Source organism: Strongylocentrotus purpuratus, unplaced genomic scaffold, assembly GCF_000002235.5.
Source record: "Strongylocentrotus purpuratus isolate Spur 01 unplaced genomic scaffold, Spur_5.0 spur5_scaffold_11, whole genome shotgun sequence".
Lineage (NCBI taxonomy): Eukaryota > Metazoa > Echinodermata > Echinoidea > Camarodonta > Strongylocentrotidae > Strongylocentrotus > Strongylocentrotus purpuratus.
In genome coordinates this window covers 16,158,258-16,173,927 of record NW_022145596.1, presented here as the reverse complement: position 1 = coordinate 16,173,927, position 15,670 = coordinate 16,158,258, and the positions used below count along the sequence as shown (strand labels likewise).

The window sequence follows — 15,670 nt, the reverse complement described above, 5'->3', positions numbered from 1 at the left end:
TTTCTCGAAGCGCGATTGGCTATGGATGCATACCATTGACGTAAACCCCGCCTACCAAGGGTTAGGAGAATTGCACATTTCCTGATATAAATATTGTCGTTTAATCCAAGCTACTCGTATATTTTACAGCAAATAAATAACGAAAGTGATAAAAACATTTCATATAAGTACATTTCTTATTCGGTTCTGAAATTTATGAGCAAATGAATAGTTTCTGGATTATTTGTATACTTCTAGTGATGTACGTTCTTGTCTAGTTACGGTAAAGAATTTCACGCAGCTGTTGACACATTTACAAAACGCTCGCGCCATGCCAACTGTCAGCTGATTACCGTACGGATAGCAGCAATACTATCAAATATTCGTGGGCAGATAACATAGAGCAATGTTTATTCTTATAACATTTAATTAGAACGTTATCTAAAGTAATTACAAATATTATTCACAAGAAAACTGGCAATAAAAAATACTGATAGTAAAAACTGGGCATTATATTAATCGTAACGTGTTTTAACGTATTTGTTTTGGTTTGCGGATGAATTTTTACTATAAGGTTGACATACTCGCAGCTGACTCTGTGACCAGCTGTTTCCCGCCACAATACCACACATTCACGTTGTACACTTTTTGACCACGCAGCGTTTGTTGTGAAAATTCTGAAAGAAAAAACATCATTTTGCAATTTTCTTTCATATCGAAGAGTTACGCTCCTGCGACATGGCATTCTATGCATTGAAATCGGAGAAAGATACAATTGGCGGATCCTTGCGAGTTCCCAGCGATATGATAAGTCCGAGTGGAAGGTGAGTGATTTTTCATTGCGTTTTAACTTTTATATTTTTGCCGGCGAATTGCCGAGGTGCTGAGTCAGGCTTTGTGAACTGAATGGTTCATTTTTTAAAGCATTTACGACATCTTTTTTATGCTCATTACTTTCTCATTTCAAGTCGGTACAAGTATAGAACAAAATTAATGGTAAAAAATAAGGTAAATACGATGTTTGGCATATTTTTGCCGCGTTGATTAATTGGAATTTGGAGGTGATCAGCTGTGAGATCCAGCTGAGTTGTGTCTCGACGCCACGTGGTCTTTTTCATTTTTGTAACAGTCGTTTTGTTGTTTTTGCTGAAGTTTGTTGAGTGATAAAATTGAATTTTTGGTAAACCATTGTTAGATGCATATTCTGGCAGTCTGTTGGTATAATAAGGATGGATATTTTGGACGCAGATGCATTTTTCGTAATTTTTTTTCCGTTGACTGCACTATTCCGCCGGCTTGTCAACAAACGAGATCCAGTATGCGTGGCCAGGGCAGCCACACATCTGGCGTATTTTTAATTCATTGATAACATTGTCGACCCATGTTTAGGTCGTTTTTCATCATATTCTTGGAACGAGATATGCTCTTTTCTGTAGATTAGCATATTGACTCTGATTTTACATTATTATTATATCTTCTGTCCCAATGATGGATTTTATGTGATTTTTTTATAGTTTTAAATGCCGGGCACGTGTTTGTTGTGTTGTGGTTCGTAAACTAGGGCCGCCCTTCCCTGAATGTGTTTTGTGTGTGTGTGTGTGAGAGGTGGCTAGTTTTTGCGTGGGTGGGTTTCATGCAAATGAGCCTCGCCATATCACTGAGTGTGTAATATGTGTGTATGATGTTTTTGTATCCGTGTGTACCTCCTCGGATCGTATCTATCTGTTCTTGTCACGTCATCTATCGGGTAGCGTCTGGGTGTGGAATGTGCCATTGTATGTATGGGAGCCACGTGCTTTTCATGAAATTCCAGATTTCTTTATGAAAATTAACCTTCACATTCACCTTATTTCTACTGCATTTCCATTTAGTAATTTCAAACGAGGTCTTGTTAATCTGCTAAAAAAAATGCCATTTTTAATAGAAATAGTTTGATACTTCATTGATATTGATTGATGCTCAAGTCATCTGACAACATTTACACATTCCCAGACTAGACCTCTGTTTACATTTAGTTACACAATGCTTGATAACAAAAAAAGTTATGTACGTTCCTCCCTCATAGGTCTAGTATTGTTTTTATAAATTAAAGGAGGGTTTTTGATGTACATTGTAACTCCTAAGTTCAGCTTCAGGCGAATGAGTCAGATTTAGGTTTTTGCACTTAAAATTGGTTTGTTAGAATCTGCACTTTAAATTTGTTTGGGTGGGTGGGGCAGCAGCTATTAGTTTACTAGTCTAATCTATATTACTATTATTACTAGCATTGTAGCAATTGAAAGATTATTAAAGACTATATCACGAAACGTTTGTTTTTAGGTTCTTTTTGCCTTTACTTTAGTTAGGTCTGACTTTGTTTCTACTTTTGCAAGTCTTGAATAATTTGGTACAATTTCTCTGTTATTACAGAGTTAGATTAAAAATGACCACAAAACTATGGTAACATGAAGTGTTTTACCCTTTGCGCTCCCGATATATAATTAATCTAACAAGAGGATAATTTATAGTCACTGTTTCAGGACCAGATAGAATACTTTGACCTGCTTATTTAAATTTGCTTATGCTTTGTAATAAATTGCCATATTGCCGTGGTAATAATGGCCACATTTTAAGTTACATTATAACTATAAGTTGGATAAAGGGTGAGAAGTGGGAACACAGCAATCTCTGAGATGAACAGAATTTACAGAAATACATGTAGCTAGACGTCATTGGATTTTTATTTTATTTATTTATTTTTTTTGGGGGGGGGGGGATGATTTTCCAAGTGTAAAATTTCCAGTTCTATTTTTGAGGTTACATGTACCTTATAATCTGCAAAGTTTTCAAAAAGTAAATTCAATCAAAATCATGTGAAATATTATTAGCTTCCTAAGTTTGTATCTCATGAATAAATTTAGAAAATTAAGGAAACAAAGTCTTTTCTCTTCTTTCCTTTGTCTTCATCTAATGATTCATTAATGATTTTAGGTGTTATTATAACAGTACTCAATTAATTATAAATATATATAGAGTCTATATATAGCTTGGGACATTATCACTTCCCATTTCTATGTTCATAATCATATCATAACTGAAAATTGCATCCTTTATTGTCTTTTCTCAGAAATGAACAAGGCACTGCATAGTGTTGGTTGCACTTTCATAATAAATCATTGGCCAGACATATTTATTATAGTGTAGCATTTTAGAATACCATGCAATTAACACTCGAGTCACATGAGTATACTACTAGTTCCTCATTCAACCTGAGTACATATGGACGCAATGCAAAGAGAGAGATCTGTCTGGTATGTTATGTAGTTCCATGTCTGGTACATGCATTGTGTGTGTATGTGTTAGACTCTTGTGCCAGGCGAGTCGGAGGAGTGTGTATACGTATATGTGGGTGTGTACGTGTGGGAAGAGAGTTTGTGGGCAGCTGCCTAAAGTTGGCCACGAGCCAAAAGGCCTGGGCAAGGGATTCTACCATTGTATGCATAGGGGGTTGGGATGTGGCTAGTACTAGGAGGGATTTCTGTGTCAGTTAAAAGTACATTTATGTGGTTGTACTGTAGGTTTGATTTCTGTCAAATATCACGTATGATTTATCTTTGTTTGAATTTTATATATAATCGGTACCACTTTGTTCACTTAATTTTCCCACATGTTTTCCCACATGTTTTAATCAAAAACGTTTATAATTTTTAATAATAATAGCCTGAATCCATAAATCTCTCCCATCAATTCATGAATGGTATTTGCAGTTACATTTAAATACCAAGGCTAAGGCTAATTAAGTTCCAACAGGTACTACATTGTAGTAGTAAAGTACTGTGTATGTGTTATTAATTTGTACATGTTGTTCAATTAAATAATTGAAGAACAACTGTGGTCAATGTACATTGTACCTGTGTCAGACTAAACTATTTTCCAAATGGATGAAAATATGTTGTTGTTTTCTTCCTCTTCTGGTTTAGAATCAGAATGCAAATAAACTGTTTGTAAAGATTTGCAAATTTGACAAATGAGTTTGTATATAGTATAATATGTACAAATGAGTTGTCAATTGGGATCTGACTATAGCTAGCACACTTCAATCGCCCCTGGCAGTATGCCTCAGAATATGTACATGTAGCTAGCTGCATGGATAGTGAAAAGTTTGAATCCTCGCTAAAACCCCCTTCCTTGTCATGTTTTATCGTACCTACTCATTCCAGTGGCACATCGATGACGAGTAGAAGGGATGTATTTAATTAGCCTGACCCTAGCGACTGCTGTAACGTCACTGTGAATCATATCTGATGTTGCAGTTGTTACCCACGCGTTTTCCGCCGAGCCAGTTCCACGTCCCATTTTTCTTCCGTCCCTAGCTTTTCAGTTGTTTGTTGTTTATTTTGTATACGTAAACATGAAGGGCCTACAAAAAATATATTTGTAATAACAGTCATTATAAAACATAGTATGTGTCAAACATGTATGTCATATGCTCCATTGTGTAGGAAATGATGACAAATTCAGACAGGGAGTAGGAAAGTTTTGTTTGCGTGGCGGCATTTGAAAGAAAATACTTATTGAGGTTTTAGATCATTTTTTTTAATGCTTGGACCACCATGTTTATATTGGCCGTCTAAACCTTAAATTATTGTATGGTTCAGATGGTTTTCTGGCAAATTATCTCCATTTATTTTTCTCCCCTTTTGTAGTGTGGTAGACACTAGACTTATTGAGGTTTTAGATCATTTTTTTTAATGCTTGGACCACCATGTTTATATTGGCCGTCTAAACCTTAAATTATTGTATGGTTCAGATGGTTTTCTGGCAAATTATCTCCATTTATTTTTCTCCCCTTTTGTAGTGTGGTAGACACTAGACAGTCCTAATCCATGGTTTCTTATAATCTTATTGTATTTTCATTGAATGCCGGTAATCTCTATTTTAGGAACTTTCCTTTTGAGGATGCGATGGGATGTGGAGGACAAAAAGAAAAGAATGCTTGGTATTTAGGCTAGTGTATTTCTTGGATGCACCTTAGTTTCATTTTCGTGAAGGATATGAGAAGGCATTTTTCTTTATCAAAGCCACTTGTCGACTCTTTCATGTACATTGTAAAGCTCTACAGATAATTTTGAATTGAGTTCATATTGATAGTCTTAAGTTTTGATCGTTTATTTTCATATAATAATAATAATAATAATAATTAATTTATATAGCGCAGCTTTTTGACGAAAATACGAAATATATTCATACAGGGTATATTGTTTGGTATTAGGGTTCTGTTAAAGAGGAAGTAGATTGTATCAAAAACTTGTCCTGACATTAGGTTGTTTATATTAGTAAAATACTGCCCTAAATGTACATGTAACATGTGACTGCTTAATGGCAGAATATAGATTATCTGTCATCCAGTTTAATACTTTGATTAGGGGCATGTCTCTGCTTCGATGTAATGCACACTGAGAGATGAGACAGATAAGGATTACCTGCTCTGACATAGACAAACAGTAGTATAGGAAAGGGATTTACTGGGTTTCACAACTGGCATTGTCAAGCCATCTTCCTTAATACCTTTTACTTATGTTTATGATTTATTTTGGTTGCATTACATGTATTGTTGCTGTTTGAGCAAATGCCAAATAAGATATTTGTTAGCCCTAACAGTACATTAGTTAAAGTTAAAAAAAAATAAAAGGTGAACATTTGCAAAGAATAAAAAATGTCTTTTTATGAATCAAAGAAACATTAAAAGTGCAAGCAACTGAATTAAAAAAATAAAAGTGATGTTTTCTGTTTTGTTCTTTTTCTAGTCCGTCTCCACCAGGCGCTCCCAAGGAAGCCGAGAAGCGGATAAGACGAGAGATAGCCAATAGCAATGAGAGGCGTCGTATGCAGAGCATCAATGCTGGCTTCCAGTCACTCAAGCTTCTTCTTCCGCATAACGAAGGAGAGAAATTGAGCAAGGTATGTTCTCTTCCTCTTCTTATGCTCTTTTTCATTAAGTCACTTAAATTATAGTGCAATACAGGTTAAATTTTGAGACAGATATTTGGAAATTATATTGAAAAAACTGTCTTTGACATCATTCTTGGATGTTCTCTGTTTCTGTAGTTCACCAAATACATTGACTTAAGACTTTTAAAATTCTCACTATTTTGTGGCTCAGACTGCATTCAAACCTACAAAAGAACTTGTACATGTATACATGTATTCACCTGTATCTAGGACAATTTTGCTTTATTTAATTCGCACGCACCCTTCTTAACAGGCGGCCATCTTGCAGCAGACAGCCGACTACATCTGCCGCATGGAACAGGAGAAGACCCATCTCATGAGCCAGGTCCTGAACCTCAAGAGGGTTCTGGTCAAGTACGAGAACAGCGGAGGATGCGGCGACAGCGAGCCGGAGTCCCCCATACCTCCGAAGAAGCGGAAGCGCTATGACAGCATGATGGATGAAGGGATTGGAAGTCCGGAATCCTTTGACGACACCAGGAGTACAGCATCTGTGCCTCTCGACTCAAAGAAGGTGTGTTTTCAAAAACTTTTTTTTTTTCTCTCTTTAGCCATATTTCTTGAAACTAAATTTTTAATGTGATCATTAATCATAAGGAACTTGAGATTTTCACTTACATGAAACATGAAATTATCTGTTGAAACTTGGAAGTTTCTTATGCAATGAATTAATGAATGTAAACATATAGTGCCCTGCCAGAATCATTCCTGTTTCATTTCTATAAAAACTTTGCTTTCTATGTGTTTCTTTTTTTTTTAAGCGTTACATACACTGTAGACATAATACAGTATATAACATTACATTATTTCTGGACTATAATATTGATAAACCATGAAGCTAGACTACTTCTAAACATAGTTGGTTTTGCTTTTTATGCTAACCTCAATTTGAGCAAACATTGTTAGGGTTAATGGGAGATATAGTTTTTCACTCCTTGGACCCGTTGCTCAAAACTTACCATTAACGGTAACTTTGCCATGAATGGTACATGTAACTACCATGAAAACTTTTTGATTGGCTGTTGAGCCCTGTTACCATTGTAGTTGCCATTGATGGCAAAGTTACCATCAATCAGTTCTATGCAACAGGCCGATACATCACAAAGATTACCCTAACCCCACATGGAATGACCCATTTGTGAACCTCCACCTACTAAGAATGAACGAACAGATTCTGGTAGGTTTAAGATGTGTGAGAGAAAGGTCACCTGCGACAAGCAGGGAACCCTAACTGATAAGAACAAACAGGAAGGCCTGTCACAACATAGAGACGAAGAAAGTAGTCATCTGAACTCTGCTTGACACCTACCAATCAAACACTCCCTGAATCTATATATTTCTCCACTACCCCCTCGTCCTTTCTCTTTCTCTCCCTCTCTCTCATCCGCATTCCATTCACTGAGAACTCTCTTTCTCTCTCTCTCTTTCATCTGCATTCCATTCACTCTCTCTCTCTCTCTATTCTAAATCAAACATTATCTCTTGGTGTGTGTTTCCACTTTTTAGAATGGCACGGAAATAACTATCTTTTGCAAAATACCATGATTAAGTTTCAACCAGGAAATGCTGCATGTTGCGAACAATTTGCTTACCCAAGTATCCAAAATTTAACAGGTCAATAAATGTCCACCAAAAACCTGGTCTTGCTTAATGAACCATATTACATATTATCATACCAGTCTACCACCAACCACTCTCTCTTTGCTGTACATTAGACCAGAATCCCTTAATTTGTGCAAGTTTTACCATACTATCTGTTATGGCATTCGTTTTTTTATGTAAACCAATCTGCTTCAGTTACTTATACGAAAAAAAGTCTGTGAAGTACAGGTACTCAAAATATGTTGACTTTGTAAGGTATCAAAATAAACATTGGAATAAAGAAACAGGACATACAGGGCATCATCTGTGATAAAAACCACAACTCCCATTTCACATAGAAACCTGTTTTAAGCACATGGTGTCCGGCCTACTTACCCGGATTTCCTTATCTTTCTGTGCTCATTAGTCATTACCCAGCCACTAAACATTTTCAACCAAAATTGTTTTGGCACATGTCACTTATTTATAATCTTGAACATTCAGCATAAGTTTTGTTGTATTCTGTGAGAATTTTTTTTTCTGTGTTCACCAGAACTCAAGTTTATCTTTAACGTTGATATATTTCAGGTAATGGAAGACAACCATCGAGAGATCATGGACCTGAGGGCCAAGCTTGACCGTGAGAGGCACTATCGCATGGTGGTCGAGGAAAGAAATCGATCACTGGAGTCTCAGCTTTACCCTGAGAAACTCAAGGAGATCTCAAAGAAGGTGTGTACAATGAAATCTCTTGAAGGTTAATGAAACCAAGAATCTTGGGCTGTTTACCAGAAGAGTATACAATCTGATCTTTAGACTGTTTTCAGCCTCTTTTTGTAATGATATGTTTACTTGAAGAAACTCAAGAGGTTCCAACAATGTAGTGTGCAATGAAATCTCTTGATGGTTAATGAAAACCAAGAATCTTAGGCTCTTTGATATGTTTACAAGAAGAATATACAAGCTGATCTTTAGACTGTTTTCAGCATTTTTTGTATGGATATGTTTACCCAGAGACACCAAAGAAAGTGTGTATGCAATTCATTTTCTTAATATTTAATGAAAATAAAAGGCATTGATTTCTAGGGTCTTTAAATATTTTACAAGAAAAAATGTGTGATCCAGTCTTGAGACAGTTTTTCAGCCATTTTTATCAGGATTTGTGTCAACATCTGCAATCAGGAGATAGTTTGAGTTCTGAAAACCTCAACGATTAAAGAATCCTTCGTACTCCATTGAAACTATTGCAGTATTAAAGCAACTGTGGAAAGGAATTTTGTATGATACATCCACAGGCAGCAGCAAGTGCATCACAGATTTGTGATTTCCGCCTTCTGTGGTTTTGGGTATCAAGCATGTTCTTGGAATTGACATGTCATGGCAGGAAGTTCATGATAAATGTTAGCCAATAATCTTGACGAAATCCTCTTTTAAAGTAATATGCATGTTCTTGTGCAGTTGAAGTATTATTGTTTTACAGAGTTGCTTTTGTCTTTCTCTTTTTTAAAGGTGAAACCCGAAGTAGTGCCTGTACCGGTGACTCATGCAGACGACTTGAGAAGACAAGAGGAGGCTGAGCTACAGCATCAGCAACAGCAACAGATCCGCCTTCAAGAACAGAGGGTGAGGATGATGCAATACCCCTACGTCACCATGACGACCCCCGCCCCTATCACCACACCTGCCCCCATCATGACACCGACCACCTCGACGTCGCGGCAGAACTTGGAGACCATTTTCCAGGCCATCAGGCATTTGGAGGGCGAGAGGCCGACGCCCGGTAACACTCCCGTCCAGACACCGTCCCACACCCCGACCCCGGACGACGAGGCGCGGAAGGGGCGCGACGAGTGTGACGACATCCTGCGAAGGGCGGAGGAGAGATCCGTCATCCGTGAGACGGATTCGAGGTACAAGCCCGAGCGCATGGAGGAGAGGAAAGTGTCAGAGTACACAAAGGGTCGGGGGATCAAAATCGAACTTGTGCATCCGCTCGACAAGCTCACCGCCAGACCAAGCATCATCGTTTCATGAGGTCTGCTCTATAATCGCTTCTGTACCATATAACCACAACAAACAACAAAAAAACAAAAAAGAGAGAGGACTGTACAATACTAGGAAATACCTTGATTATTTTGTCACTGACATATATTTATTCAGTATCTTATGACACTCTCCATATCGAAACCTACAAGTAGTACACGTATATAGTTACCTGTAGCATGTAGTTATGTACAGACAAAAGGTCTGAAAAACTTTTTTATTTTTATTTGCCTAAGAGGTTTAGAAAAGTCGCATTTGAAATAGAGAAACATCCTATTGAAATACCATTAGGAGCATGTGATAGTGTGACTCGGTGAAAAAACTCTAGAAAAGACATCTCATTAACAAACTTTAAAAGAAATTGTAAATCTGAGGGTGAAGCCCGGTAGCAGTCTTGGCTGGCTTTGGATAGGATATCCATCCTGCCAGCACAGGAAAGAGGAGGAAGCCTGGCGTCCGGTGGGAAGTGGCTCTTGTTGGTTTCAGTTTCTGTATTCTCAACTGATAGACCACGAGGACGAGGGGAATTCCCGGATACCGGATTGGCAGCTGGGGCCGCCTCCCACCTACCACTCCTCCTAGTCCTATAGGAAGTAAAGGTCTTATCAGATAAGGGCCTCGTTGGTTTAATGGGATATTAATGATTACTTGTGGTTCATAGATTCCATCCTTAAACTGACTGAACTTTCAAGGCACAAAGTGTCTCTCTTCCCCATCAAATCATTTGAATTGGAAAAAAATCTTCATATACGTGCTATATATTTTTTGTTGTGCCAAATTTTTACCTTCAGTGTTAAAATAAGTTGAATTTGCATTAATTATCAAAAACAGTGCAGAATGTGTAGATTCTTCCTAAACATTACAAAATACGAAAAGTGGGTTATTCTATTTTTTTATTTTCCTTAATTAATGCAAGGTTTTGGTAGATCATCAGTCAGAGCACTCCTGCGCTTCAAGAGAGATATAAAACTCTTCTTGCTCTGGACAGAAAGTTTGGGAACAGAGGCTGCTGTTAAGCAAACAAAAATTTTAAAAAGAATTACCTGGATTGGAATAATAACCAAAAAATAGGCTTTGGACCCAAATTTGCGAGGCACCTAGTTATCTCCTGTACAGGAAACAGATGACAGAAGTATTTACTTGCAGTACAACGAGTTTGGGATATCCTGACAGAGTAGAAAGTTTTAATAGGTTAAGGCCAACTCATGATGGTCATATTTGACAGCTGATAACCCTCTTTACAGATTAGCACATAGGACAATGTTGGTAACTCGCCAAGAGCATCGGGAATCGGGGTATCAGTTTCGATCACTTAGCCTTTGTACATGAAGTATCAGGAACAAAATTGGTTCTGCAAGACAAAGTCATGTTACATAATCTTGTTACATAATGTTAAAACATTGACCACTTTAAACGTTAAAGAAGATAATGTTTTGATTTGCTTCTGCAATAGGCGTCGCATTTCTGTGCCATCAAGAGTTTGTGGTTTGTTTTCCCTGGCTGTACCCCAGCTCATGCCCTAGCCTTAGCTTGACAACTCATGGAGCCGACAGAGGTGCCACTAATCACTCGTGGAAGTTTTTAAGGGGTTACATGAACAAAATCCTCTTCTCTTTCTCTCTCTCTCTCTCTCTCTCTCTCTCTCTCTCTCTTTCTCTCTCTTTCTCTCTTTCTCTCCCCTTTTCTCCCTCTGTTGGCTGCTGATGACACTGTCTGTGAACTTGGCGTGGGGACAAGTCTCATTGACCTTTCCAGAGTTCACCGCTTAGCCTCCTGGCGGAAAGTGTTCCGTTGGATCACGGTGATTCAAGCCGATGTTGCCGAACTTGGAGAGGCACATGTTGGGGTTTCATTGACAGACGGGGGTTATTCCTATTGACAAATCGCACAAGGTGGCTGCCGGATGTGTCACTTTTGGTACTCCAGTTATCTTAGCTGCATGACCTGAAAATAATGCATACTCATTCACCCTATGTGCGCGATTCTAACTCTCCTTTATGACTTAATTTTTTTGCTGTAATCACGAGAGCATGTTCTTCAGATTTCCCCCAAAATGAAATCTGCTGAACGTGGTTATCTTGGAGAATTTCAATACCAGTGAGCCAACCTGAGCAAATTCATCACCTCATATTCACTTTCTGTCAATTCCCACATTTTCTAGGGTTACTTTCTCGATGGAGTGAGTGTGAGAGAAGGAGCATTATTTTGCACATTTTTCACACCGATTTTTTGAAAAGTCATGCTTTAAGAGCTATGACACACTGGATTTGGATTAGTGCCTTGGCACAACTGGTGCTCCCCTCAGCAGCTCAGTCGGCTTGCTGGCTGGCGACTGCCTGTAATTTTCCACTGGAGTCAGACAGTCATTCATGGCCGACTTCCTTTTGGACTATCACTGGCAGGAAGGTGCCACTTCCACGTGGGGGGAAATGAGGCATAAGCCCCTCATTTCCCTCCCCCTCTCACTTACACACTCACTGTCATTTGGGTCTAACTCTCTCATTCTCTCTCTCTCTCTCTTTCTCTTTCTCTCTTGGGGGTTGATAAAGTTACTCGGCTAGAGGACATGCGTAGACTCGAGATGGGAGGAACCCAAACTCTTTAAACTGAAAGTAGTTCTGGTCGTTGCCTCGGACAACTTCCTCTACGGATTGTTGAAGCAACATTGTGCTTCTGTTTCGCAATGCTTTTGCTTGTCTTACACTTTCTGCACACATTAAGCATCAGCAGTAAGAATCTAGACTATTAGCAATGCAAAGGATGGCTGTCGAAGTCCCGTTGATTTCTTCCCCCCCCCATCCAAAACATGAGTTTGAGAAGAGATGAGACCAAAAAGTAGCAGAAATTGATTTAGCTGTTTGTAGTTTCCTAGACATTACACTGCCACTAGATTATGTAGACATAGTGTATATTTAATTTAAATGGGGATTGGTGAAAAGGGAGGAAATTGCATTTTGACGACCTGTAAAAAGGGTAGTACCATGTGCCTCAAAAAAAATTAGAAAATATAAATAAAGTAAAGGAGGAGAGTAGAATGAATGACTTAAAACTCATAGCAAGTCAGGTAGAATAGTTGAGAGATGAGCAGACTTGTAAATAATGTACAAAACCTGTATCGTGTTTCTCTGTTATTGTGATACCAGTCGTTGACATGTCGTTTTTGTGGAGTAAGAATGCATTTTATGTTTTTACTTGTATCTGTGTTGGGGATAGGTCTGGAGAGCTCTTATTCAAGATTTAAACAAAACAAAGATTTTTGACAAGGTAGAGTTGTATAAAAACATCTTAACAAATCTTACTCAATTCTCCGTAGTCATCAGAAGGTTGACTGAGAGCACAGCTCCAAAGTCAAAATAACATTTGCTGATGTTGATATTTAAAAAACAAATGAAATTTATTGCCATCTCAATGCAATATCAGTCAACCATACAATTTTTTTTGTTCTATTTTAAATGTTTTGGCTGCCTTTCTCGAATAACTTGTCATTTTTGTATATCTCTTTTACTTCCAACAGAATATAGAAAAAAATATATATCTATTGAAAGAAATGTAATGGAGAATGATGAAATATATTACCCGCATATTTCGTCTTTTATTTTTTTGCAGTTATTTATGTATTCATTGGTGGTACTTGCAATACTTCCTTTTTCCCTTTGTATGTGTTTCCAAAACTCAGTAATCACTACCTTTGTGACAGGGTGACGTACCTACCCCATGTATTTAAGTTTTCAAAAGTATCTATTTGCTCGAAACAGCAGCTGATGTAACGATACGCAAAATTGGCAATATTGTGTATTGCTCCTTTTTGCCACTTTATCCTTCTGTGCCCTTTCCAATCAAATTGTATTAATTATTTTGTAGAGTACATGTTTAATTACTCTCTCAATTTTCTCTCCTATCCCTTCCTTGTCCTAGAATTCGTATATCAAAACCAAAGAATATATGTATCATTTTAAGATAATCTTTTTTGTTATTGTTTTGTAAGAGGGGGAGGGGGGAGTAGTTTTTTTCAACTGGACAGATTGGACAATCATGTTATAATCAATAATTGTAACTTTATAAGAAGTATTAAGGTACACTCTATAAAATAGGTTTCTGAAATAAACTTTGTAATAGATGCTTGTCTGGAAATGTGTTCTAAGAGGCATATATATTTGTATTCTATGTTAGACTGATTAAATACATGTGGAATACACTTGTTGTTGATACCACCCTAAAGAATACCAGTACGGACAAAATTATGTCTTTTTCTCACTCAAAACTTTTCACTCCCTTCACTAAGATTCCTAAATTGTAGAGCCTCTTTCTTGTCACTGGATTCTGTAGCCTACACTTGTTCTAGCCATAGATATCTTGTAACACTATTTTGCTGTATATAAGTGTTTATGCATAATGATGTCTGATTAAGTTATGTAAGAGGGTGCAACCTATTTGACCCTACGAATCTCGTATTGCCCTATACAGGTCATAGAACGATTCCACGTACACATTTTTGGAGAACAAAACCTGAATTATTTTTTGAGGGGGGGGGGGGTAGTTCTAAAATGTGCACCATTTCATATTCAGGAAACTACACTTCATCTGTAAATGAACTCGTTGGTATTTTTTACTGTAAGAAGTTTCCTAAAAAGTCACAAAATATACTTGGAATTTGCCAACTTTGTTTCTATTCAGGACTATTTATAGGGCTAGCTGTAGGTACGTGTTGTGTAGCACCTTGCTATGTAATTTTTCCTTTGTGAGGCGACTAAAAAGGATGACGAATATAGTTCACGTTGATGTTGTATTTTATTGTACATGACATATGATGTCGGTATATATTCACTTGTTCATTTATGTATTATACATGAAGAGATGAATTTATTGTTTGTATAACTTATGGAATGAAATTTGTATTTTGTTGGTTGGAACATTTTTGATGCATTTCATTATCAAAAAGAGCTGATGTAAACGGCTCATGTTTCCATTTCAGGCACAGTGACTTTTATAGATCCTTGATAATTCGAGGAAAAGAAGGAAAAAAACACTAAAAATGTATTTAATCAAGAAACGACAATTCCATGAGCTGTAATCATATTTATATACCCTAAGCGGGGACTGTGTTATATTATTGTAAAGAGAATTCATCATTCCATACAATTTTATTCATAATCTGTTTTAAAAAATCACTATTTATCTAAAGCATATATAATACTGCACAAAAGTAATAACTGCTCTACATTTTATTAAGGAGCACCTTTATACAGGTATAGTATTAATATAGATCGACATGGAAAATTAGAACAATGACATTATAAAAAGCACATAGCGCTCAAAGCATGTGACCTTTTCATTGTTTAGGAAACTGTTTAATTCCCCCAAACTGAATATCTTTATGGTAGTTATAATTTTTACATTCCAAATTTCATACATCTGTTGCCTGGAGTGTAAGGGTATTTCCTGAAACCCTACTTTTGATATATATCCACATAACCCCCTTTGATAGATATATTGCAAAATATACAAATGATTTATCATATATATGATATATAACTTTGAAATGTTTTTGTACATTTATGAGATATCTCCCCCAACGCCCTATATGGTTCTGTGTGCTGACTGTATTATTGTGCCGACATATTTTGTGTTATAACTGATGACAACACCCGACAAAATAAAAATTATTAAAACAAAATCACAAATTGTACACCAAGTAATTTTATTCCTATCTTATGTGCTTGTACTGTGCTCTCGTGAGTGATTGTGTGAAAAACAAGAGAGAGTAGGAGAAGATGAGAGAATAATTAAAGAATGAGGAGGGTGAGAAAAAGGAGGAGGAAGAGAAGAAGTAGAAGAAAAAGATGAAGAAGAAGAAGAAGAGTAGGATGGGCGATCAAAAGTGGTGAAGAGAGACATAAAGAAATATGAGAAAATATAACACGAGTAATTTTGAAAAGACGATATTTGCAAAGGATGATACCCGTCATATACACGTATGTATGCATTTATTGCAGACATTTTATTGTAGGAATTTGGCGGAATCAGTTGTGAAGTTATCAAAACGTTGTTGGGCTTATACATTTATCAAAATTGGGAA

General features: G+C 37.1%; 1 protein-coding gene across 1 annotated transcript; it reads left to right on the top strand.

Moving 5' to 3' along the window:
- Positions 1-632: 632 nt before the first annotated feature.
- LOC578637 (transcription factor AP-4) lies at positions 633-15,268 on the top strand. The gene is made up of 5 exons (XM_778795.5): positions 633-803; positions 5,766-5,919; positions 6,224-6,484; positions 8,140-8,283; positions 9,061-15,268. Exons 1-5 carry the CDS (start codon positions 718-720, stop codon positions 9,583-9,585), a joined length of 1,170 nt encoding a protein of 389 aa, XP_783888.3. The 5' UTR covers positions 633-717; the 3' UTR covers positions 9,586-15,268.
- The last annotated feature ends 402 nt before the right edge of the window (positions 15,269-15,670 follow it).